Source organism: Camelus bactrianus, chromosome 3 (genome assembly GCF_048773025.1).
Source record: "Camelus bactrianus isolate YW-2024 breed Bactrian camel chromosome 3, ASM4877302v1, whole genome shotgun sequence".
Lineage (NCBI taxonomy): Eukaryota > Metazoa > Chordata > Mammalia > Artiodactyla > Camelidae > Camelus > Camelus bactrianus.
In genome coordinates this window covers 65,091,645-65,116,948 of record NC_133541.1, presented here as the reverse complement: position 1 = coordinate 65,116,948, position 25,304 = coordinate 65,091,645, and the positions used below count along the sequence as shown (strand labels likewise).

Sequence of the window (25,304 nt, the reverse complement as noted above, 5' to 3'; positions counted from 1 at the left end):
AATTTTTTAATTTAAAATTCCAAAGTAGAAGATAATTAAGGTAAATATGCTAGTAGATATTTACAGAATTTTTCTTATTTTCTTAGCAGTGTCTGTATTATAGTTGTTGGCATTATCATTCCTATTTAAAATTTGATTTTAACTTCTTTTAAGTTATGAAAGACTTTTTTAAAATGTGAAATTCCTAAGAAGAATCAATAGGTTTAAATACAAGCAAAAAATAAAACTATTTAGGAAATAAATTTGCACTCAGGTAGTTCCTTGAAGACCTGATAATTGAGCGTTTTTGATGTAGCCTTATAAAGCATCTGACTTGCCTTCAAGACCATTTGACAGGGACAGAGCTTTGTGTACTAACTTTGTGTTTTAAGTAGCCCTTGAGCTTATTATACATTCTAATCAGATTTTAGAGTAATTTTGGAGATACAGATACTAAATTTAAAAGAAAAAAATGCTCCTATATCAATAGATTAGCCACTACGTAGAGAATTCTTTGGTGACAGGGTGTGTTTTTAGTTTAAGAATGATGACTGTAATTTTACATCTTGAATTAGTTCTCCTACCACATTTTCATTTATTCCTTGTTCAAGAATTACCTGAGATAGTATTTTGCTTTTTCTAGATTTTTATTTCCTGCTCATGAATACAAACATACTAAAAATTTAACCTTCTGAAATGTCAGCAAAATTCAGCTATGCCAAGAAATTTTAAGAAACCAGAATTTTATCTGCACACTCTTAAAAGTAATGCTGAGTGTTTCTCCCATGATGTTTTCTTCCCCTTTTCTGCACTCTAGATCCCAGGAAGAGTTTTTAACTGTCAAAAATTACCCATTTTAAGAATTCTCTTTAGCTCAAAAAAAAAAAAAAAAAACTCATTTTGAGAATCCGTAGGAAATGCAAGGTATTCAACAGTATATATTTACTGTCTGAAGCTGATATGGCTGTAAGGTTTTTCAGATCCAATTGATCTATTGCGCATGTTCCCTCCCTAGGTTGCAGGACGTGCTTCTATTTGCATAAGGCCCTGGGCAAGGTTCTTTCTTGCATTGATTGGCCTGTCCAAGGCAGCCTGATGTGTTCTTGCATTGATCACTTTGTCTTTTCTTGGAAGACAGTGTTACACTGAGTTCATCTCAAACATTCTAGGGAGAAGGTAAAACTTTACTGCAGATGTCTCAGTTTTATTCAGATGTTCCTTTGAGTATAGGCCCTTTTTGCAAGGATAAGTATCTCTTTTTTTTTTTCTTTCCTAATTTGGATGTTTCTGCAGTTTGAGTGCACTGTAGACTAGATTATATTTGAAAAAGCTGTGTTAAATAAAATTGCCAGAGTATATGCCACTTATCTTGTGCTATTTTTGTTTTTAAGACAGTGTATCTTGCTTCCAGCTTAAAACTATTTTCTTTAAAGATGATCTCTCAAACCTAGTCATAAACTAAAATTTACTGGTGTTTGTGATAGGTTGCCACTTATCTTTACTAGCTTTATAGATTCCTTAGTTTCATTGGGACATTCATTGCTTTATGTGTTTAAGAAAATAAGGAGTTTTATTAGTTTCACTATAAAACAGTGGTCCAGAATGACTTGTCTGTTACTATTCATCATTATTAGTTATGTTAACATGAGTGGTATAAACTTAGCAAATGTGGAAATTATTAGGCAGCCACATACCAACTACGAGTAACATATATTTCATTATATCATAACTTTTGTGGTAGTGTGTTATTTGGTGACAATGGAAACCTGAGTTTAAGCATTAAATCTTCAACCAAATCTGCGAGAAACTGAGCAATGAATGTTTTGCAGTTTAGCACTCTTTATTGGCTGGTCCTTAAATCAACATTTATATTGTCTGCCAAAGAACATATTTGCCTACACTGCTAATTATCAGAAAATGCCCATTACCCCCAGCCTATTTAGTCCGTCTTTAGTGAGAAACTGGTAAGACAACCGTAGGCTTCTGTCAGGATGCAGGGCAGTATCCTCCTCCTGACCAGCTTGCTGTTTCATCAGACCCTATGTGAGTTTATAAGAAGGTTTACTTTTGGCAAAGATTTAGAAATGTGTCATGGCTGATTTTGATTATTGTGCTGTTGGTAATTAAACTCTGCTACAATTCCTAAATGGTTTCAGAGAGCAGATTTAGTAACACTCACTACAAATCAGGACATTTTCATATATGCTCTTTTATTTTCATGAAACAGGTCACTATTTCTGAATATTGTTGAAGTCTAGAAATTAAACTGAACAGAAAAGCACTGCATCAGTTATATCAGCCAGTGGTGGCGTTACAGTGGCGTCATGCAATATATCGTAAGCCACAGAAACCTTTTCCTATTTTTAATAATTCCGTTTTGTAAAATTTGATAGTAAAATATCAAGGACCATATTTCTTTTGTTTGCTTCACAAATGCTAGAATTCATGCTTTAAAATTAAACCTGGAGTGAATTAAATGTTTATTACACAAGGACAATAACCACGTCAGGTTGTTAGATGATGTCATTTGCTGCTTTAAAGGTGTCCTCTAAAAGCTATAGCATTAATGAGGTATGTAACATGAGTTATGTGAAATTTATTCAACAAGTAGAAGTGTTTGTACATGGAATTATTATTGATGTAAATAACATATATTAGAAAATTTGGCCTTATATTGGAAAAACTAGATTTGTGGATGATTGGAACTTAACTAGAATGTCTCAAATTATTAATCATATTTGTATGTAAATCATATAAATATGAAAACACTTCACAAAATAGTGGTGTAATTATTTTCTGAAGAAATAAGCTTGGTAGTTTGGGAAAATAATTGTGAAAATACCAGTGAAAAAGGCATATAAAAGTATTGAAATGTAAAACCTCTTCAAATACTTAAAAACAGCTCTTCAAAACTGAATCCAATCTGTGAAAACACGGATATTACATTGCAACTTTTCTTCAGTGCATCTCAACTTGGTGCAAGTATAGCTCTCTGAAATGAAATTGTATAGTGTTTGCACATTTTTTCCAGCTAAAATGAAATGTACATCATCTTGCATAATTTACTTGTCTCTGGTGGTTAAATTTGCATATCTGAATGAGTATATATCTTAAGCTCCTGCTAGATGTAAAATAATCTCATGAGTGGAGGAAAGCTCTTTTACCTCAGAACTCAGAAGAGTGTGTATTTCACAGCAACCCATGATCAAACAGGCTAATTCAGATGCTGGAAAGGGCTTTTGCTTAGCTATGTGGAAGAACCATTGACTTCATACAACCAACAAGTGTATGGTGCTACAGGAGATCTACTGAAAACCCTGTGTAGAACTGAACGACCACCCCAAATGCAAGTGACCATGAGCAACCACGAATAGGTGTAAATACACACTTCAGCTGGCCAGATTTTCTGCTCTGTAATTCAGTCACAATCACTATTTCTTCCCTCTAAATTTACACTACATAATCAGCTTCTTGTTTGTACCCACACTAAAGAAATATCATTCAGTATTTGGTGGGAAAAAAAAAGGATATTGGCCTTCCTGTAATTACTAGGATGCAGAATGATGTCCACTTTTTTTCTTTTTTAATTATTTCTCAGATAATGCCCAGGACCTCAGACTAGAAAAATTCTCCAGACTTCTTGCAGGGAGGGAAATGGAGTTCTGAGTCCAAAGAATGTTCACTGTGCTCAGAGTCTAAAACATTTCTGGGGAAACGGAGGGGCTTTGCACTAAGATGCTGGGAAACATAAAGATGGTGAAATAGCTGGTAAAAAGTTGTTCAGTGAAACACATTACTTTTTCCCATATCTAAGGAAGGGGTGAGGAATTGCTAAAAAGCTTTCAAACTAATGAGTTTTCAAATATAAGAATAATAATTTTTAAATCATAGAAGGAAGGATATATTAATTTCAGACCTCTTTGACTATTTCCCTTTGACAAAGCTTTGCCTATTTATTGGTGGTTGCTAGAAGTTACCATGTTTCTAGTGTAGCATATTGTGAGTCTGAGAATTTCTAATAATACTACAGTAACTTTGTAGTAGAAATCATGAATCATTAATTATATATTAAAATGCATCTCTTCATAAAATCTCAAAAATGTATTTTTTCTTCATTTAATGAACAAAATTTGATATCTCATCATTAAAGATGTGCTTATAAATTTCTTATCACTCTGTATGATATAATTATAGCTCTGGTTTCTTACAACTTAAGTTTTAATTGTAACTATGATTTTTAACTCTCAGTACATATAAAAGATACATATTTTTCAAGACAAATAATTAAATATAAAAATATCAATAAAATAAGATGTACTTTGTTTTATGCAAAAGTGTTACCTTTCTAAGGAATAGAACAGAAATTAAAGATTACATAATTTCTGAATAAAGTAATAGTTTGCTTTTTCTTACTCTTCCTCCTTCCCAGCCCAAGATAATATAAATGAACAGTTTATTTAACAAGCAAGTACTAACCACAGTCGGTAAAAATGAGCAGCTCTAAATGGTATTTAAAATACCTCTGGCTAAAGAAATTATATCAAAAGATTAGTATTTGTTTTGTGCTCTATTTGTTCTTTGTAACTTTTAATAATATTGAATTGTTCCTGAAAGTGTAATACAGTTTTGTTTTATCATCTTGAAAAAAAATGTTTTTGGTTATAATGAGAATTGTTGATTGAAAATTTGTTACGCTCAATTATTTGATGCATATGTATGATTGTTTAAGTATGTGGAGACTCTTACTAAGTAATCTTTACAGATATCATATGCATGAAGAGATTATTTACTTGTTAGATACTAGAGTGAATACAATATGTTAAGGAAATACCTTCCTTTGAAAATATCTTTTATACTTTTTCTGCCTCTAAACACTTTACAAGAATCTTCTCATTTGTAGTTGTTAAGAAATCATATGCAGAAGAAAAGTTGTCTTTGAACATTTTCTGTAGGCTTTAAGAAGTTAAAGCTAAAAGCTCAGAGTTTAAAATTTATCTTTGTGTTGGTGTCTGTGTATTTCCAAACTCTTATCTGAGATGTTCTATAAAGGAATCAAACGTAATCATAGGCATGTTAATGCTGATAATAGAATACATGGACTGCAGACTTATTCCATTTCTTTTAACCTTGTGGGAATGATAATAGCTCCTAATCACTGTATCTCTCCGGCTGTGTATAAACCTAGCTTCACAGTCTTCCTACTCCTAACTCAGCATCGTTTTTCATGTAACAGGCACGGACCTGCTTACCTTTTCCTTTTTCTACAAGAAAAATCTGGCCCTGGACATTTATTCAGACATCCCCAAAATCAACACATAGAAATGTTCTGGGTTAATTCTAAAATATTCTTATTTTTTATCTCCAAAAATGGAAGTTTTCTTAAAGGTATTCCATTATCTCTTAGTCTTTAGAGAACTTATCTCTCTTTTTGGCAAGTGAAATAGGTGAGTTGTGGGATGGGGTTGAAAACCTCATGTCACTTTATATCTACATCAGTAGCAATCACCAGATATTCTAGAGCTGAAATAAAAATGAAACTGTAAGTATCCATGAAAACAAAAATTTGTAAAAGAGGTAAAGGAACACAACTTTATAAAAATAATGATTTTGCCTATTGAAGACTTACAGGAAATTACTTAATGTTTAGTACCAGTTGCATTAGCGTGTTCTGCAAGTATTCTGCCAAAGTAAAAAATTAAGCCTCTCCCCTCCCTATTAGACAGGCAACTTTGGGTTTTCACTGTCACCTATCTAAGCAGGTACCTACTTTTACTGATATAGGATAAAATTTCATTTCTTGTGGAAATTTTTCAGAGATAACTCATACTTTCTGATGCAACAAAATAGGTATTAATACAGTTAAATAACATAGACATAAACATGTCCATCTGCATTCATATTCTTGTTAATGTTATCTAAATACTGTGAAAATAAGAAGGTCTTGTTCTTTAATCATCCGAGATTTTAACAGCCCTGCCAAAGTTAAACTTCTAAAAAAAAAAATCAATAGTGGGCATTTTAGAACTTTTTTCCTGAATTTAAATAGTTGAAGTGTCAGGTTCTGTTTTAACCAGAAGTTATTATAAAAGTCCTAAATTCCTGTCTACTCTTATCATTTGGACCTTGAGTTTATGTCTACTAATCTACTGCATTTACATCTTCCTCATTTTAAAGATGGAGCAATTTAAACACACTTTGGAATCTTTTCATAAAAGCCTAATTATGTTCCTTGCTTTTTAAAATGCAAAGCTAGTAGTATATGCATTATTGGTTTATGTGGAAAAGTAGTTAACAAACGATTTCTTATATAAATGCACGGTTTAAATAGCCTTGAATTTTTTTGCCTTGTATTTTTTTTTTTGCAAACAAAATTATGCAATAGTTTTTCTATTAATTTGTTTTTTATTTGTAGTTTCTTTGAGATATATACACCTAGTCCTCCTGGATTTTTTTTCTTTCTTGTTTATCATTTTTAATTGTATGGGTGTTTTTCCTTTCTTTTCTTTCTTTCTTTCTTTCTTTTTTTTTTTTTTTTTTGGTTTCCATTTGTGTGTTCTGTGACAAAAATTGCTGTTAATAAATTAGTTACATAAGACAGTATTTTATAAAATGAGAAGCTAACTTTACCTTTTGGTCATATATGTCATTTATAGATGCTTCATTGGTGCTTCATTGGTCTTGTAACTTTTAAGTTTTCTTACAGTTTATATCAGAAAAATTATTTCCCAACTGAAATTCCATGAAATCTACTTAATATATTTTAATATTTGAATTTTGTTTGTTGCATTCTCTTCTAAAGACAGATGTGTATTTTATTTTTTGTATTAAAATGTAGGATCCAGTATTCAGAATATATACCGTAAAAGTTAGTGTTTTCAAAATCAGTCTCTAATATAGGCTAAATGTGCTAACCTATTACCAAAAGAGGGAGAGAGAGAGAGAGAGTGTGAGAGTGAGAGAGAGAAGTGTTTAAACACTCATTACAGGTTTAATTACAATTTCTGATGGGTTTGAACCCTTCGGACTCCATTCTGACCATTCCACGTTAGCCATTCAGGCCATGCTGCCTGTATTGTGTATTCACCAGTTCCTATTAGACGTCTTCACAGTGAGTGATTCTGCTGGGCTTGCTGACACCCGCTTCATGCATGGCCTGCTGTGCTGGGTGGAATATTTTTTCTGAGCTGCCTGGAACATTAAAGACATCTTGGCCATGTCAGTCTGCGCACTGTATGTGTGTGTGTGTGTGTGTGTGTGTGTGTGTGCGTGCGTGCGCGCGTGTGTTTGTGTGTGTGTGTTCCTGTGAGCACGCATTCCTGAGCAAATCAGTATTAAATAAATGATTATGTGATATGACTTTATATACATGTAAATTTTTAAATTTGAATAACGATGGATTTATAATTTATTACATGCATATATTTTTAATAATTGTAGTTCCGTTAACATTAGCAACTTTCCTTTAGCTTTTATTGTCTGTGGTTATTGACACTAGGGGGCACTGCTTATCCTCAGTTGCATCTTTCTTCAGGAAATGAGTAAAAATACTCAGCTGATTTCTGTGCTCCTACTTTAATTAACAATTGGATTTAGAGAACTCTAGGCTATTTCTTTGTTATTTCGGTTTTATTTCTAATGCCTATATATAGTGCTAATAAAGAGGGTGGAGCTATTGGTTCTCACAAATACAGTATCCAATGTCCCATACAGTAACTTTTTTTTTCCACTGAAAATGTCATTCTTGGCAAAACCAGAAGGGCAAGTTTGCCCAGTGATGAGGTTTAGATCCCTTGCCAGCTGTGCTTCTAGCCAGCAAGTGTGATGAACAGCTTTAGAAATCAAGTGAGAGAAAGCATTCGAGAGTTAGTGAGATTCACTTGGATAAAGGTCAAGAGAAAGATAAGCAGAGCATCAAAGCATAAGAATGAAGGCCACAAATAGCAATAATTTGTACCTTTTTTCTTACATAAATTTCAGTGATCCTATTTGTAATTTTTAAGCATGTACTTAGTTCAAAATTGACCTGCACTTCTTCCAGACTATTTTGAAGACTGTACTTAATTTTCTATTTCAGCTCATCACTTGAAACTAAGTAGAGGAAAAATGAGTATGCTACCATTCATAACTATATTTCTATATTAGAGCTGGGGTTATTGATAATGAAGTGACAACATAATGAACTAAACTTTTTCAATTGACAATAATAGTTTGATCTACTTTAAAATGTAAGTGCTCTGTTCATTTTTTAGAATCTTAATGTCCATTCTAGACTTAAGCTTGTTTCAAACTACAAGACTACCTGTAACCTCTAAGGGCATTAATGACTTTGTTATGCCGTTTTTTAAAATGAAACTCTCTCTTCCTCCTCTCTCTGCCTGACATCCCCTACAAAGGTGGAAAGCAATCAGTAGCCTGTAGAATATAGAAAACCGTGTTTCCCTGTTCTCTTAATTAATCAGATCCATGAGAGAACTGGTAAAAAAATTCTTATTCTTCTCCAGGGTTATAGCCATATGCTTTATATGTATGAAAATATGCAGTTAAATCATGCTTTGTTTTTATTAGCTAAAGATCTTGATTTTTAACACAACTAATTAGAATAAAGTATTTTTACAGATTTTAATGTTTTCATGGCATATATTTTATATCCTAACCAAAAGGAACAAAAAATATTGCTAGTACAGTACAGCTTGGTCTGAACACCACTAAAATACCTGACTGTAAACACACAGGCAGTTTTATATAAAGTTTGTAAAATACCTTTGCTTTATGGCAACTCAAATTGGTTTCTGCTAAATTAATATTTTAATGAGAAATTATTTAAATGTTTTAAAGATGAAAGGACACATGCATTATCCTACGTTGATTTCTTTCTGTTCCAGTTTGCAAAGTGATTTCTTGATAGTGTTTGTTGAATAACATATACATTTAAATATATTATGTGACTAGTTTTATATAATTTTTTAGAAAAAGAACTCTCAAGGTTAATACATGTTTCGAAGAGAAATGTTGTCTTTATTTTTTGTACAAGCATTTTTCTGTTTATTTCTACATAACGTCTTAAGGACATCGGCTAATTTAGGTTCATCTCTGATCTTTAGGAATAGACCTGTCACTTACAAAGAATAGGTACTACCTAGTTAGACCTCATCAGTGCATAAACAAAACACTGATTAATCAATATCAGGCAGCTTTTGTTATATTCAACATTTTATAATTTGAAATGTTATTTTCCCGGTACTCACATCTACAAGCAATCAAATGCCAGTCCATTTATAATAGGTTTTTCTCCTCCTAGCAGGACGTTGCTTTTGGCTATAAAAAGTTAATTTCAGATCCTGATATACTTGCATTAATTTTTGAGACATTGGCCGGGTGTAGTACAGCAAAGAATAACATGAACATCACACCACTGTGCTGTAGCTAATCGTTTATTACCTCAAGCCAGAGAAGCAGTGTTAATGTGAAGGCCGCAGTGTGTCTATGGAAAGATGGAAACTGACAAAAAGAGTCTTAGAGACAGCTTCCTAGGGGTCTTGAGAGAGGGCCATAACAAGGAGAGGGGGAAACGGCAGCAATACTTACAGTGCTGGACATCTCTGGAATTTTTTATGATTAAAAAAACTATTATCTTTAATAACAGACCCCATCTTCTCTCCAAACATCTTTGTTTCAGAAAGGGAGCTCATTGTAATGTTATCTTTTTAGAACCGTAAGTGTTCTCTGAAAAAACATATGACTGAGATGTTCATCAGCTGGGATGTTTGCTGTAATTCACCAATAAATTTGAATAATTTGACATAATTTCTGACAAAGATGAATGTTTCCACATTCATTTCCATAGTAAGGCAGTGTCTACATGAAGAAACTGGTTTGACTGACTTTACCTGCCAAATTGATCAGAAAAAAAGAACAAAACAACAGCCATTTAGTACACAGAGTGAAAGCAGTTTATTTGTACAAACCACCTTGGTGGCCTGCCAGCCCCAAAACTTGCATGATAGTTTGTCACTTTGGAACTGATAGTATTACAAGGAAGCAAAGCAGTGGACTTGTCAAGGAACTAATGGCACGTGCACTTTTAGGCGGACAATGGTAAAAAGTACAGGAGAGGCGCTATCACTTGAGGAGCTTGGAGTTACAGCTAGGGTTATCCCGTGTCTGTTGAAACTAGAGGTGACATCTAAGTCACCTGCTGTCTCATCTGTATGAAAAGAAATTGGACTAGATAGTTTCTAATGTCCCTAACAACTTTCATTCTTTTCTTCTATGCTATAGGTAGAGCCATGTCAGTATGAATTAATATATAATAAGCTGGTTTCAGTAAACATGATGCTCCTTGTAACTTCATTCTTTTATATAAAAGACCATAGGAATAGAATTGCATTGTGCTCATTACTATTAGAATGTAAGTTTTAAGGCCTGAGGGTCTAACTCACCCACTCCCACAGACAATAAAAAGTGGCATCAATGTCAAATTAACTTCTAAAAACATTTAATTCATGTATTGGAAAATCCAGCAATGAGTTTATTGACCTTTCTGTGATCGTAGTATGTGCTGGTGGCTGTGTGGGATGAGACAGACTTAGGGAAGCTTTGCTTTTCCTGACAACTTAGTGACAGAAAGTAGTGTGGTAGATTTCATCGTGACACCCACAGTAGGGAGTGGCACGTTGGGTTCTTGTGAAAGTGGGTTAGGATCAGAACTATGGAAATGTAACATTTGTTCCGCATTTCTGTCCATTGTCTTTTTCTGTGCTCTGTCTGTGGTAGTATCTGCTCCCTCCCACCCCTCATATTATACTCCTGGTGATGATAACTACTCCCACAAGGAATCACTTCATTTCTTTTTCACTCAGGGTTTCTTCTTATAATTTCTTTTGAATATCGTTGACTCTCCTCCCTTCAGATACACTGATGTTTTGCTGACGTTTGACCTCCATTCTTTCATACATAAGTGCCTGGAAGAACAACATAAAAGTATTTACCACTTTACCATTTCCCTTTCACCTTATTTTAGTAGTTTTTCTGACAGCATCTCGCTCATTCTCCCATTTCCACACCATGTCTATTTCACTTATAATTTTATTAGATAAAACCTTTGTGTAATTCTGTTGTGTATGTTGCCTTTTATATTATTAACACTCAGGAAAATAGTGTAAGAATTTCGGTCCGCAGTGCTGTCAATCTGTCACCTTTCATGCACTACTTTAAAATTCCAAAAATGTAAATGAAGTAATTAACCTGATATGAAACAGTGACATATAATTGACTTTCTAAATTAATGAACTACTGACTCTTTTTTATATCTTTGCCATTTTATAGGATTTCATATTGGCTAAATTGGCTACTTAACAAAAGGTGTGATGTAACAAAAATTCTGCCTCCTACCATAATAAATACTGTTGCTTATTAAACATCCTGTACTGTGCCGCCTAAGTATATTTATTTTAGATTCATAAAACATACTCATAAAACTAAGGCAATATTTAATGATAGTGGAATATAGACCCCAAGTCATTGACTCAACTAGTGGAATACCCCACAAAGAAGTGCTAATGAACAGACGCATGAAGGAAAATGGAATTTGAAAAAATAGCCCAGAGAATAATTCTCCTTCATTCACACATAAACCCTTCCTCGGTGTAAATTTTTCAATGCCACCTCGCATCAGAGCTGTCATCAGATGTCTAAATGATAGGTTTCAGGGTTCTCCTCTTCCTGTTAGTGATCTGAAGTGCTACTCCAGCGTTTTCCATTACAGTGGATATTGATAGAGGACACTTAGAGCACAGTGACTGTTCTTCATGGTTCACGTACATAAACTCAGAAGTGCTCTTTTACTCCATGTAGTATATGTACATGTTTTCTATCTGTGGAATGAAGATACAGCCACAGTCATAGAGGTAAATAGCTACTTTCATTCCAACCCCATGTTTTCTTCCATGCAGTGGATAGATGGTTTTGTGCAGTAAATACAATCTTAAAAGTCCTATCTCAGTTGAACGTATTTCAAACCACTTATTCCCACAGACTTTTATCATTTCAGAAATGTGAGTTGTGCTTTCGTGAGAAAAATGACTCCAGTATCGTCAGAATCATATTTTAAAATGCCAGCTTAAAGGATTGTCCTACATTTGTTGGTCAGTACAGTATTCATTTAAATAAACCTTATAAGTAGTTAGTTGAATAGAAATTTCTTCCAGCAGTAGCATTCAGTTGAATGTTTAAGCAGGCACACAGGCTCCAGGTATTTAGCATAAGTTCCTAGGTAGAAGAGCCATCTGGAGATTCTTATTCAAATATTTTGAAACACCATAGGATGCCTGTGACTTACACTTATTACAATGATGGTACTTTCCCATTTAAAAAATGAGTGTCAACTTCTCCCCAATGTTTGGCAACTCTAATAACCCATAACTGATGAACACATCCTATGTTAAAAACATTTTGGTGGTTTTGCTTTATTATATCAATTGGTCAAATGCCTACACTAGAATCTAAAAGTAAGACCCCACCAATATATGCAGATTAGATCAGTGCCACACCATTTCTGCATAACCCTGAGCCTGCATTGAAGAAATATGGTCAAATGAAGATGACCCTGAATTTCTAGAGGCAAAAACTCAGAAACATCTGAGGCCCCAGAGTAAGTAAGATCTGGAAAAGAATCAAAATGTGCCAGTCACTGTGCAGGGAAAGAGATGTGGTATTGGCCTAGCAAATACAGTCCTTCCCTCTTGAAGCCTACGTTTCAGTAGGAAAGAAAGCTAGTGAATACATAATTACCAGTATAAGTATTTCAGATGGAAAAATGTAGGATATTACATGGGTAGCCATGGTATAAAGAAGTGAGATTTTGAGTTAATAGATCTAGCTGTGCCACATACTAAGTATGTGAATGTGGATAAGTCCCTTACTTTCTCTAAGCATCAGTTTCCTCATCTATAAAACAGGTCCGTAATCCCTCAACTGCCAATCTACTGAACAAGAAATTGTTCTGTCTAATGAGATAATCTATATATAAATACTCAAAATTCAAAGGGTCCCCACAAAATTTATCAGAACTTGCCTTCCTGCCTAAACTGTGAGTTCTCGCTGAAGGTCAAAATTCACATCTTCCTCAACTTTATGGTCATAATATTATTACCTAAAACAGTTGATAAGTTAGAATATTGCTCCCCTGTTTATGCCAGGTAACAGAGTATACAGTCTTTAAGATACATTGAAACCAATACAGGTAATTGGAACCTGTATTTTTTGTAAAAATATTGTTAAATTTATAGAATAACTTTGAAAATTTTAATAAAATTTCAAATACATGAAATATCTATGTGGGAATTCTATGTAAAGGCTTCCCCACCCCCCAGATTTAATGAGGTATAATTGACATATTTTATATATTTTAATATAACTTTTAAGTATTTTATATATGTTTAAAATATTTGTGTGTATTTAAGGTGTATAACTTGATGACCCCGATATCTGTATACATTGTGACAGACTCACCACAGCCAAGCCAGTCAACACATCCATCACCTCACACCTAGTGTAAAGGCTTTTAAGAGAAATTTGTTAAATAACATGATCTCCTGTACTCTGGTTATCTACTATATATCTTTGTGGCAGGAAATTATATCCCTTTATCTTTCTTTTTCTGGACCTAAAGAAAATGCTATGCTTTAAAACTTAAGTATATTAACATTCTCCCAGCTGAATGTATATGCCTGCCCCTGTGAGACGTAATGAAACCTTTTGGCTCAAGATTTTAAACCATTTAATGATTGACAAATACATTCTCTCTGTCTCTCTCTTTCTCTCTCTCTCTCTTTCCTTATATATGTATAAGTTCCCACCAGGCTATTAAAGGGGAATGTTACTGAAAAAAAACAAAACGTATATACCGAAGTATTTCTAGTATATGTCAATTAATAAAGGCTCATAAGTGATTTTTAAACTAAGTATTATGAACATACTTGGCACTTATTTGCATCAGAAACATCTCTTAGTATGTAGTACATTTACAAAGTTTTAATAAGTTTTCTCATTTTTCTGTTTAAGACTATCTATTGTCACCATTTAACCATTTCCTTTGCTAAGGCTGCCTTCAATTTTTTGGACTGGCAATGTTTTTAGTCCTTACTTAGACTTTTATAATATATCCACTTCGTGTATATTCATTGTTATTTTCAAATCTGTGTTTTATAATATCTTGCTTACTTATGGTCAGTCTTAAAACATTACATAATAAAACGTTTTAATTAAATCAGTCACCTTGATGAACCCTTACACTGTTTTTTTAATCTGTGACCTCTTTTATTTTTTTTTTCTTACAATTAACTTGCTGTTTTCTTGATTAGCAAAGTAAGTTTCTCGAACTGTTGCTTTTTTCCTCACATCTTGTGTTTTTGTAAGGCACTGGTCTTTCCCAGCTCCCAGGTTGTCAATCACTTAATATTTGTTTTGTTTTGGTTTTTCTTTTCTTTTTCTTTTCAACCTACCTTCCACATACTTTTCTGTTGCTGAAGGAGTCTGCACGTGGCAGCACGGTCGAGGCAGGAAAGGAAAAGGAAGTTATTACTGCTCTCTTCTGGCTGCCTGCAATAATAAATCATAACTTGCCATTCCCTAACTGGTGGCTGGAGACTTATCTCCATAAATGCATGTGACCCAAGAAGTTTCAGTTTACATACCCTATCCCTTGGGCTTCTTGCCTGTGGAGAGCCTTTTCCTTCCTGAAATTAGACAAAGGTTGTAAGAATTGAAGCTGGAGCTTCAAAGCACAGGAAAAGAGAATGTTGTCTTAGCCTGTTGCTACAGTGGCGCTCCAGCTGGCCATGTTTACCTACCCAGGGTGTGAGGCCGCATGTCCATCTGTGAGGGGCCCGCGCAGCACTGAGGCTTGCCCTTAAGTTTTGAACTTAGGAACTTTGGGACATATTTCTTGTATGTTTTCCTACATGGTTATTTTTTTTTTGTAGTGATGACTCTATAGGTTTGGGATAGATGCTTAAATTCCTAAGCATGGGGCAGAAAAATTTACTCATTTGCTAGAGTAACATTTAACTTCTGTATTATACTTAATACATACAGTGACTGTATAATTTACCATCCAAACCAAAACACTTTTAGCAGTGAAAAGGGGACACTTTCCTTGTGTGTGTGTGTGTGTTGTTAATGGAGAAACTACGGAGTGAACCCAGGACCTCATGCATGCTGAGCACATACTCCACCACTGAGCTATACCCACCCCCACCCCCGAAAGGGAACACTATTAATAATTACACCAGGTCAATAGACATAAGCCAGGACTGTCCTGGGAATGTATGGTTATCTTATTTATACCTAGTTATTTCCTTTAAAAACATTTAAGCAAGCCCAAATCACTTTACATAATGGAGAAGGTAGGGGTGGAGGTGGGTGTAGTAATTGTATGACACTTCTTACTGCTACCCCACCCGTGTAAATGTTGATGTCACTGAGGAGTACATAGATGTCGTATCTAAAAGGAAGGGTACATTTTAGAAATCAGAAATGAATGTCTAGGTAATAGTAATAGTAATTGACAGTGTTGATTGCTGACATGCCTTATTTCAGTTATCCTTCAGCCTGTGAGGTGACTCTTTATTTTTGTTATTCTTATAATGATTAGTTTTGATTAATAATAATTTTGTTATTGCTCCCATTTTTGTATTCTTATAATGATTAACCAAAAGTAAAAATTTAAGGACATCTTGTTCCAAAGCTTCAGCATGCTATTAACTACAACACTATACTGCCTTCCTCTGGACATATTTCATATCTCTGTGATTATCTATTTAAAAATATAGTCAGCTGTACTCCCTCTATGTAGAAACCAGCCGTAAAGAGGCTCTCTCACCACCAGCTTGGCACTGCTAAACCGTGGCTCCGTGCTTTGCTGCTGGCCCAAGGAATTCTGAAAGGGTTCACTGGTGCCCGGAAAGTGAAGTTGCCACAGTATGACTTCAGCAGTTCTGTTTTAACTTTCAAGTGCATGGTACTATTACTGGTCTAGTATTCTTATTACAGGACTTTACACAGACGCAATAATCAGCTCTTTCTACTTCTCAGCCTGGTGGTTTTAGAATTATTGAACCACATACTCTAAGGAAAAAGCAGCCCTTAATAATTTTTTTTTCCTTTGTGGATCTATGACTCTTTAAAAAGTCATGCTGTCATTAAATGCATTCTAAGTTAAGCTTCTGTTGCCTTCTACATTGAGAAAGGAGAATACACTAGTTTACGCGTACGGAGTAGTTTGCGCCGTGTGTTTTGTGGGGTTGTCTACTATAATTGTGTACTGTGTGCCAGGTCGTCTGCTAGTTGCTTTAGATTTGCTTCATTTCATCTCACGGTAACTCTATGACTTAGGTGTATTCATCATCCCCCTTTTACCTGTGATGAAGTTAAGATGCAAAAAAAATTAAAATAATTCACTCACGGTGTTACTACCAGAAGTGGCAGAGCAAGGATTTGAACCTAGGGAACTGACGCCAAGGACTTTGAACCTAACCACACACTCCTTATGAAGACTGCTTACTTGAAAGCGTCTCCTTTCCTATATATATATATTGGATGCACATTGGAAGTATGAATTGTAACATGCAAGAGCTAACTATCATACATGTCTGAGTTTCCTGCCGGGCAGTTTAGTCTTCCTATTTCATCTACCAAAGCATGTGTGTATTTCATTGTAATCACTAGAGGTGCTTCAGGAGCCTTGTGACAGAGACAAGGTTTTAATGTCACAGCAAAGATGATATTTGTTCTGTGGGTAGCATGCTATTGGGACCGACTTATACAAAAGAATCTTTAGGAAGACATTAACAGACCCAGCATCGGCTAATGAGTCATCTTGGCCCAGGGCACATCTGTAACCCTGTCCTGATAGCCCATAGGGCAGTGCACCACACGTCAGGGAACGTACACCCAGAAATGTAAACTGATGGGAGAGGCTTGTGTTCAAATATCTGTTTATCAAGTCCCGTAAAGACTACACTCAAGCAGAAGCACTGAGTGTAATTATAATCTACATAACAAAAATGTGGAAAGGTACCAGCTTTTCATACTTTTCAAACTTTCAAACAACTTAATCTGAAATCTTAACTCAGGGAGCTCTAGAGGGAGCTAATCTATTTATACACATATATTTTTTTAAAGACGGCTCAAACCTCAGCCGTGCTATTAACCAGAGTGATGATTCATTCATGCTCATACAGTAGTAATGATCCTCAGATTTATAAACGTACAGGAGTGTCAGATCCTAATCTGAAGGAAACATGCGTTATTTGATTTTCTTTGAGAATATTCTTTCCTATACAAGTGATTCACATGCTGTAACCCTCAACAGTGCATATGTGTAACACATGTTAGAATTGAAAAAGGAGGTAATGGCTTTTTCTGATGAAAGACTTTAAAATATTTCCCTCAAAAACATGTTTAAAATATGTTACATATGCAAATATAAATATGGATCTGTATGTACATATATACATCCCTCCCCCCTAATCCACACTGGCTCTTTCAGGAAGTCCCCTTGGACTTTAAAATATAAGACATTTATCCTGCTGGATCACAAATATGGGGAAATTAAATTATCTAGTTTTTCTTTAGGTTAAGGTTAAGGTGATCCAATTCAGGGTTCACTTCTTTAGGATGGGAGTAGTGAATCTAGTATCGGATTGGATTTATAATTTCTAAAATCCAAGACCCTGGAGCAGAGATAGGAAACTGCTTCCAGATTCCGTGACAGAGCTTCCCTCTAACATCAGCGTTTCCCTGCCTGCCCTCAAAAGCTTATCTTCCAAGCTACGACAGCAAGTTTTAATTTAATTTGGTGGAAGTAAAATAGTCTTTGTGTTTTCCTTTGCTAAAAGTAGCTCATGGTAGACTTCTGGAAGAAATGAAACCCAGGGAAAAGTTACAACAGTTTGTAGGTGCAAAAGGGGAATTAAGGAACCCTTAGGGTGGCATGAAGTATTTGGATTGGGCCAGATATTTGTGAAGATGCAGGTCCATCATTTGAGGGCATTGGAGAAAGCATGGTGAGGGAGGTTAGGGGGACAGAAAAGGTCTACATGATCCTGGGGAGAGATGGTAGCAACCCTGTGGGAGGGGAGCAAGGTAGCTGCTGCTGACTCTGGCCCTCCCGTGCCACGCCTCTGGTCCTCTGGTCCTCTGGTCTCCATCTCACCAAATGCTCTTACACTCCAATAAGCTGTCTTATCTGGTTACAGTTACTTAATATTTAAAATCTTACACTTACTCTGGAAGAAAAAAAAATAATAGAAGTGTTTTTCTTTTTCCTCTCAATTTCAACCCCATCTAGAATTTTAATAATAAGATGAGCCTACATACGGATGGTATATATTTTTACTCTGTTCAAAGGACTTGATATTTATTGAGTTAGTTAAGCTTTTGTCAGTTTGGGAACATGCAGACAGTGAAGGAAAGAGCAGATTGTGTATAAGCTAAAGTAAAAAGACGTAACAAAAATGGAATAAATGGATAGGATTAAGAGGGGGAAACAAAAATATCAAGTGACAGCATCAAATATTTTTTATTAATTCTCAAATTAATATGAGAGTAATATGATTTATAGAAATAAATATGTTTGATTAATAATGATTAATATTTATAGATATGATTTATAGAAATATTTAATTTTCCCTATTATCCTAGACATCATTTACTTTAGAACTGTGGTAATAATTTTTTAATGCTATTGATAGTCTCACTTTGCTCATGGCTTTTTTTATCTTAGCATGATTTTTAGAATTTAACATTCCTTACTGATTTGGATTTGGACTTTTTTTTTTACCGTTTTTTTAAATGTCCAAGTCAATGAAATATTGTATATGTGAAAAGAGAATTAATTAAATGAGTTTATTTATGTGAGTGTAATATTATGTTACTGAGATGTGATACAAATGAAGGAACACAAGACATAAAGTCATGTTCAAGTCATGTCACTTTACATAGCCACAGACATACACTCATATCTGCGTGACCATTAACGAGTTTCCAAGCCTCAGTTTCCTCCTCCAAAATACAGAAAATGATACAAGTTTTACATACATTTCAATATTATTTCAAAGTAAGCTGAGAATGACTATGTATTCATTTTGAAATTTATGAAGTGCTACTCACATATAAATATATATTATATACATAAATAAAAACAAAAAGATTTTAATTGTAACTATACCACATAGAACCTATTAAGCCATGAAACTTTAGGATGTTGATGTCTGGAGTATCAAAAAAAATTTTGTCACTTTTATTCAACTCTTGATACCTTACTACTGTACTGAAGACATTATAACACCAACAAAAAAATGCCGTCTTTTTTTGAAAGATTTGTATAGGTGTTAAAGTGATCTTTAGTGTCATTGTTTAAAGGGATCACTTAGCAGATACTTCACAGCTCATTTGGGAATGCAGAGACACTGAGTTCAACTGTCTTAACATTTTTAGAGATTGAGATCCCTTTAAGAATGTAATCAAAGTAAAGCATCTTCTCCCAGAAAAATATTTATTTATATATATATACATAAAGATACAAAAATATTTATTTATATCTATATATATACAGACAGAATTTTGCAAAGAATTTCAAAGGTGTTCATATCCATGGATCCTAATAAAAATCACTTCACCACCTTAGATTGACATATAGTAGGACTTTGCCCATATGGGTTCCTTCCTTTCAGATTTCTGGGTTTTCCAGACTATCATGACGGACTTTTACAGAAGTTGTTTTCCCACCCAGCTGCACCTCCACCCATTCCTTGCTTTAGCTATATTCCATCAAAGGTCTGTCTCTTAAACAGTCTTGATTTCTGTATTCAGTCTACCCCTACCATTGCCTTTCTACAGCATTTCTCATCAGTGCTCATCCCCTGAGGAGGCAGTAGGTGAGAGAAGGCTGCTGGGAACCACACCAACACATCCAAGAAGCGGAGGCGCTGGTCAGACATGGCAGTGAGGGTAGTCCCAGGACTTTCAGAATAAGTTGCAGCGAGCCCAAAACAGAGGGAAATAGTCTGCAAAACGAAACCGTAAAGATTTTCACTGATTTACAATTCTACTAATCCTCAACAGTCAAATATATAAAATTTTTTGTTACTGGGTTCATTTGTAAACAGCTCTTGGTTGAGATCCTCTGGAATTTGACCATTCCTGTCCTCTCGTAATATAATGTGGAAGTGCTTTTTAAACTGCAAGAGACTGTAACAGTGGAAGAGAGTATCGTGCTGGGTTATAATGTGATTTGATGTGATGTGAACAAAAGTTGCGCATCATCACATCTAGTATGTGAAGTGTTAGCCAGACGGACAAACTGACCAAAATTTTTTCCCCTCTGGTAGTCAGTCTATTGACTGTACATTTTCCAGGTTTGTAGAATTATTCCCCAGATTTTCTACTTTTACACTGAATCCTCAGCCTGTTCAATTCTTAATTTTATATCATTTCACAAATAGCCCTCAATATTTAGTGTCTTCAGACACCAACACCTTAAATTTAAGTCAGCATGTGTTAACAACAACCAAAACAAAATTCAGGGCAAATATTTTTAAATGCAGACATATTCTTAGAATACCAGAAGAGCATGTTCTTATTTCTAGCTTCAGCAACAGCTAGATCTCTAAAAGTGTTACTGTTTAGAAAAGGAGAATAAGGACATGTAAGTTCTCCATGAGCCAGGTGGGTTCACTGTTGTGGAATTTGGGACTTTATTATCTTAGTGTCAGTTTAAATTTTTACATTCTAGTGCCAGTGTGATCCAGTGAGAATCTATTTTTAAGGTAAAATCTAGAAGAAGGTAGCAAACTACTTAATAATGAAGGTGAAGTATTGAATTAGAGTATTATTTTATGCTTTAAAAAATATCGGTATCACGAGGTGAATTTTGGCGGTAATATGATTTGGCTAACCATCATTGATTTGAAGATTTCCACATTATATAAGCAGAAAACACAAGGCACAAAGATTTAAGGTGTGGAAATGCTGCTCAGGCAGCATTAACAGTGAATTAGATTTCCATTAGGTAGTGTTCAGTGAAAGGGGATGGGCATAGGCAGGGTTTAAAGAAATTTAAGAGATACATTTTTTTAATTCAGAATGCCAACAGGCATCATTTGGTATCAGAAGCATGGCTTGCAGTGTTCTCTGTATGAGCTTTCATCATCATTCAGAATTCTCCCTTTTTTAAAAAATGTCAGTAATGTATTTTTGATAGACAATCCATAGAAATTAATAGCAAATGACAGAGAAATTGCTCATTTTTAGAGGGAGAAAGACATTTGATGCAAAGAAATAGTGAGGACATGGCTATGAAATTCAAGGCTACTACCTATTGTATTTTAACTAATTTTTTATCAAGTTTTTTATATTTGTCATATCAAATTAGGGTCACTAGCAATTTTCTGACTCTTTTCATCTAGAATTCTTATTTTTCAGTTTCTCTGTCTTACAGACCACTGATGAATTCTTCAGTTTCTTCAAGCCAAGTGGCTCTTTTTAAATTTTAGAACCATTTAATTTTATAGAAATAACATTCTATAGAACGAATTAAAAGTGTAATCATAAATATATTAGAAAGCAAAATGACATTGGTTGGCTTTGGAGAGAAAGATCTCTGTGGGCATTTAAAACACCAAGGAATGACAAGGCCATGGTGAAGAGCTTGCTAGTTAAGTTGGAGAAGTTAAAGCAAGATATCATTCTTTACTGATATACCATCTACTGAAAATTAGTAGAAGTTAGTCCTAACTAGCTAACCATGAACCCCGGGTACTGACTTCCCTGAAGCACTGAGATAGGAAATGGTGGAAGAAACTTGTGAAAGAGGCCCTCAGGGATTCCTCCTTTTTCCCCCTGTGATCCCTTTAATCCTTGAATTGTCAAACGACATGGAAGATGATAGAACTGTGTAATTCTAAGACTTAAGTGGTATTATCTTTTTAAAAGAAAATATTAGGTCTCTTCACATCTCTGGACAAGAACAGGGCATGTGTTCAGTGTAGAAACGACTAACTTTGAAGAAGAGATGCATATTACTTTTTCACTTTTAATATAATATTACCATTATCTGTGACTAAGCACCCAGGAGGGAAAAAATTATAGCCAACATTTTATTTTCCTTTTTCAAAACAGATGATTCAACGCGAAGCAGATGTGAAAAGTAAGGTAACTGCTGTGGCGTTGACAGACTCCGTTCACAATGTGTGGCATCAAGAAGCTGGCAAAACGATTCGAGAATGGATGAGAGAGGTGAGACAGGGCTTTTTTTCAGTGCTGAGATGAGTGAGTGTGGCCTTTATATCTTGAGCCCCCACCAGTTTATATCACCTCCCACTCCCCAACTCCCTTTCTAGAGGCGGAACATTTAGAGGGAAGAGAGAAAACTAGACACGGCTGAAGTAATAATAGAAAACCCTTGTGAAGAACAGCGACTTTTTTGAAAGCCCTCCTCCCCTTTTTCGGCTTTCTATGGAATATAGGTATGCATACAACATGCAGGAGGAACTTTGGCTGAATAAAGTCTTGATCTGTTAGGAGGTTATTATTTCCTGATACTGGATTTTTCCACCAGCTCTTTAGCATTGGTACTGCTTAATCACAAGAAAGAAGCTTAATGTACACTGGGTCTCATCCTTTTCTTGAAAGGTGGCCAGTATGTGCCCCTCTTAAATGGATTGGCTCACTGCTGCCAGTAGGGGGAGAAGTAAAAAGCTGAAATAGTGTTTTGCCAGACCCTTGAGGGAGGAGAAACACAGGAGCTGGTCACAGTCCAGCCTCAGGCTAAGAAAGCTTTTCACTCTTCCTAAGGGCTAGTGAGCCTGAGAATTAACAAGGGCTCGTTAAACCTGCTCCCATTTTTCAAAAAACTTTCAGCTCATTATTTCTTTGATTCCTATTACAGATATATATCTGAAATATCTTTTTTATTTATATTTACTTTTCTGATATCATAAGCAATTGACATCTGCCATGCCAAGATATAGCAATTTTTTAATCAAATCCATACTTATATGAATGAGCTGTTTGACCTTCCTAATTTTTTTTTCATTTTTTTTTTAAATGGAGGTACTGAGAATTGAACTCAGGACCTCATGCATGCAAAGCATGTGCTCCACCATGGTGCTATACCCACCCTCTTCAGTATTTTAATAGAATACTCAGGTATTTACTCAGCTGACCTCTCTCCATAGATACAGTGGGTAACTTCTACCAGTCCTCCTGGTGCACTGTAAGGACCAGAGAATTAATATCTAAAAAGAATTTTGAATAAATAGAAGACTAGGCTATATAATCCCATAGTGATGTTATCATATCACCAATCTGTTTTCTCCATTAGAAAAAGTACTTTCATCATGAAAAAGTCCAAAATACTTTTACTCTATTCCTCATAATGTTATAAACATATAAAGGTGGGATTTTTAAAAATCTATTCTAACACCCAGGTGTCTTCTGTCTGCATTGCTTTTCACATTTCTCCTTTCACAATTTATCTACATCCTTAATAGTCATTTCTAAGGGCCTAAACTTTTTCAAGAGTAATTTTGCATATTTCATGCCTAAACTCTTTTTTTGCGGTTTATCTGTCCAAATGGATACATAACAGCTCCCAGCATTATATAAGTAGCAAGGTTTATAAATGAGCTGTTAGTATCCTTTTCCCCCCACACATAACCAATATAGAATTTAGTACTTATCTCAAACTAGAAACATCCCTGTTCATCATTTTTTAATTGGGAGTTCTTCGTGTCTCATTCCAGGTGACAAATAGAACAAAATTTATTTAGATTTACTTTTTTAAGTATCTCTAACTAAGACTGAATTAGGCGTCTGCTTCAAAAATCAGAATATATTAATCTTTGCATTTTTTCATCTGACTGAAATAGGCAGTAGTTGAATTCATCTTAATTTAATCAAAGCTGTCATTAATTTTTTTTGTAGGCATAGCTTTTAAGAAATTTCTGAAAATTTTATAAAATTTAATAAATGACCTAGTTCTTTCAGTTCCCTCAGTTATGCCTTAGGTGTAAAGCAGCATGAAGAGCTTTGTATTACGACACACCGGAACTCACCCCAGCTCAGTCACTTACCTAGCTGTATAGTCTTGGGCAAGTTATTTAATATCTTTGAGATTCAGTCTTCTCATCTGTAAAATATAATACCTGCCTTGCAAACATGGTTGGGAAAAACTTATATAAAGAAATCACACAGTTGTTGGTACTTTAAAGGAGTTCAGTCAATCACAGCTATTATTGTTGTTACCTTTTCACCCCCAAATAAGATACATGAACACTATTCTACTTTTGTTTTATGAATGATTTGCATATTCAAAATATCTTACAAAAGGGAATTAATGCAGAACAAGGACTTAGGATAACTGAGTTTTGATAATGATTCTGGCTTAGTCACTCACTAGGTAAATCAATAATGAAGGAGCTACTAGGGTCTACCAGGTACTCTGCCAAGACTTACTGTCTTGGGAAAGCCACTCCATCTTTCTGGGCTTGTTTCATAATTGGGAATTAGAGATAATAATTCCTATTTTATCTACTTTGTCAACTATTGTAAGACTCAAAGGTGATAACCAAGAAGAAAATCCCTTGAAAAGCAGTGAAGAAGTAAAGAAGTGAAACATATTATTATAGAAAACACTATAAGATCCCAGAGATAAAAAATTATTAGATCGTTGTTGATGGAGCTTTGAAATTATCCCTGCTCAGAGCTCTCCCCTAAAACAGGAACAAAAAGGGAGACTATAGAAGTCTATGTCACATATCTTGTAGGGACTCACCTAAATGTGTGATCCTCTACCAGAAAATTCAATGTGGTTTGGCAAGATTAGAGCCCAGCATTTCCCAGCACTCAGGATGAAACTCCATCCCCTCTTCTTTCTCCTTTTTAGTCCGTCTCCACTCTGCATAATTCCTTGAAATAATGAAGAGCAATCAAGCCTAGGTTCAGCGATTAGAAAGGGCTGTTGTCTTGAGCACAGGTGTTGGGGAGAAGGGTGTAGGAGGGAAGTCTTTATGATCCTCACCATCCCACTGCCCTGCCATCTCCCCTACTCCAGCTTCATTTGAAATCAGCTCAAAAACTCGGCAATTTTGCAAATACCTCTCCCAAGAAAAACATCTTAGCTAAACAGGAGTGTTGTCCATAAAAACAGCAGTCTGCTTGTAGGTGAAGCCTCAGTGCTTTTGGTCTCTTGATGATTGGCTCCATTATTTCACCAAATACTGCTTTAAAATTTGGAAGTGGGACAATGGTACAATTGCCTAGTC

General features: G+C 34.9%; 1 protein-coding gene across 6 annotated transcripts in view; it reads left to right on the top strand.

Moving 5' to 3' along the window:
* The window catches only part of ARB2A (ARB2 cotranscriptional regulator A), a 362,742-nt gene that overhangs the window by 210,430 nt on the left and 127,008 nt on the right, over positions 1-25,304 (top strand). For all 6 annotated transcript variants that reach the window (XM_045512561.2, XM_045512560.2, XM_010949571.3 and 3 more), the window contains one exon: positions 22,159-22,275. In XM_045512561.2, coding sequence (XP_045368517.1) covers positions 22,159-22,275 — 117 coding nt within the window. The remainder of the gene's footprint in view (positions 1-22,158; positions 22,276-25,304) is intronic.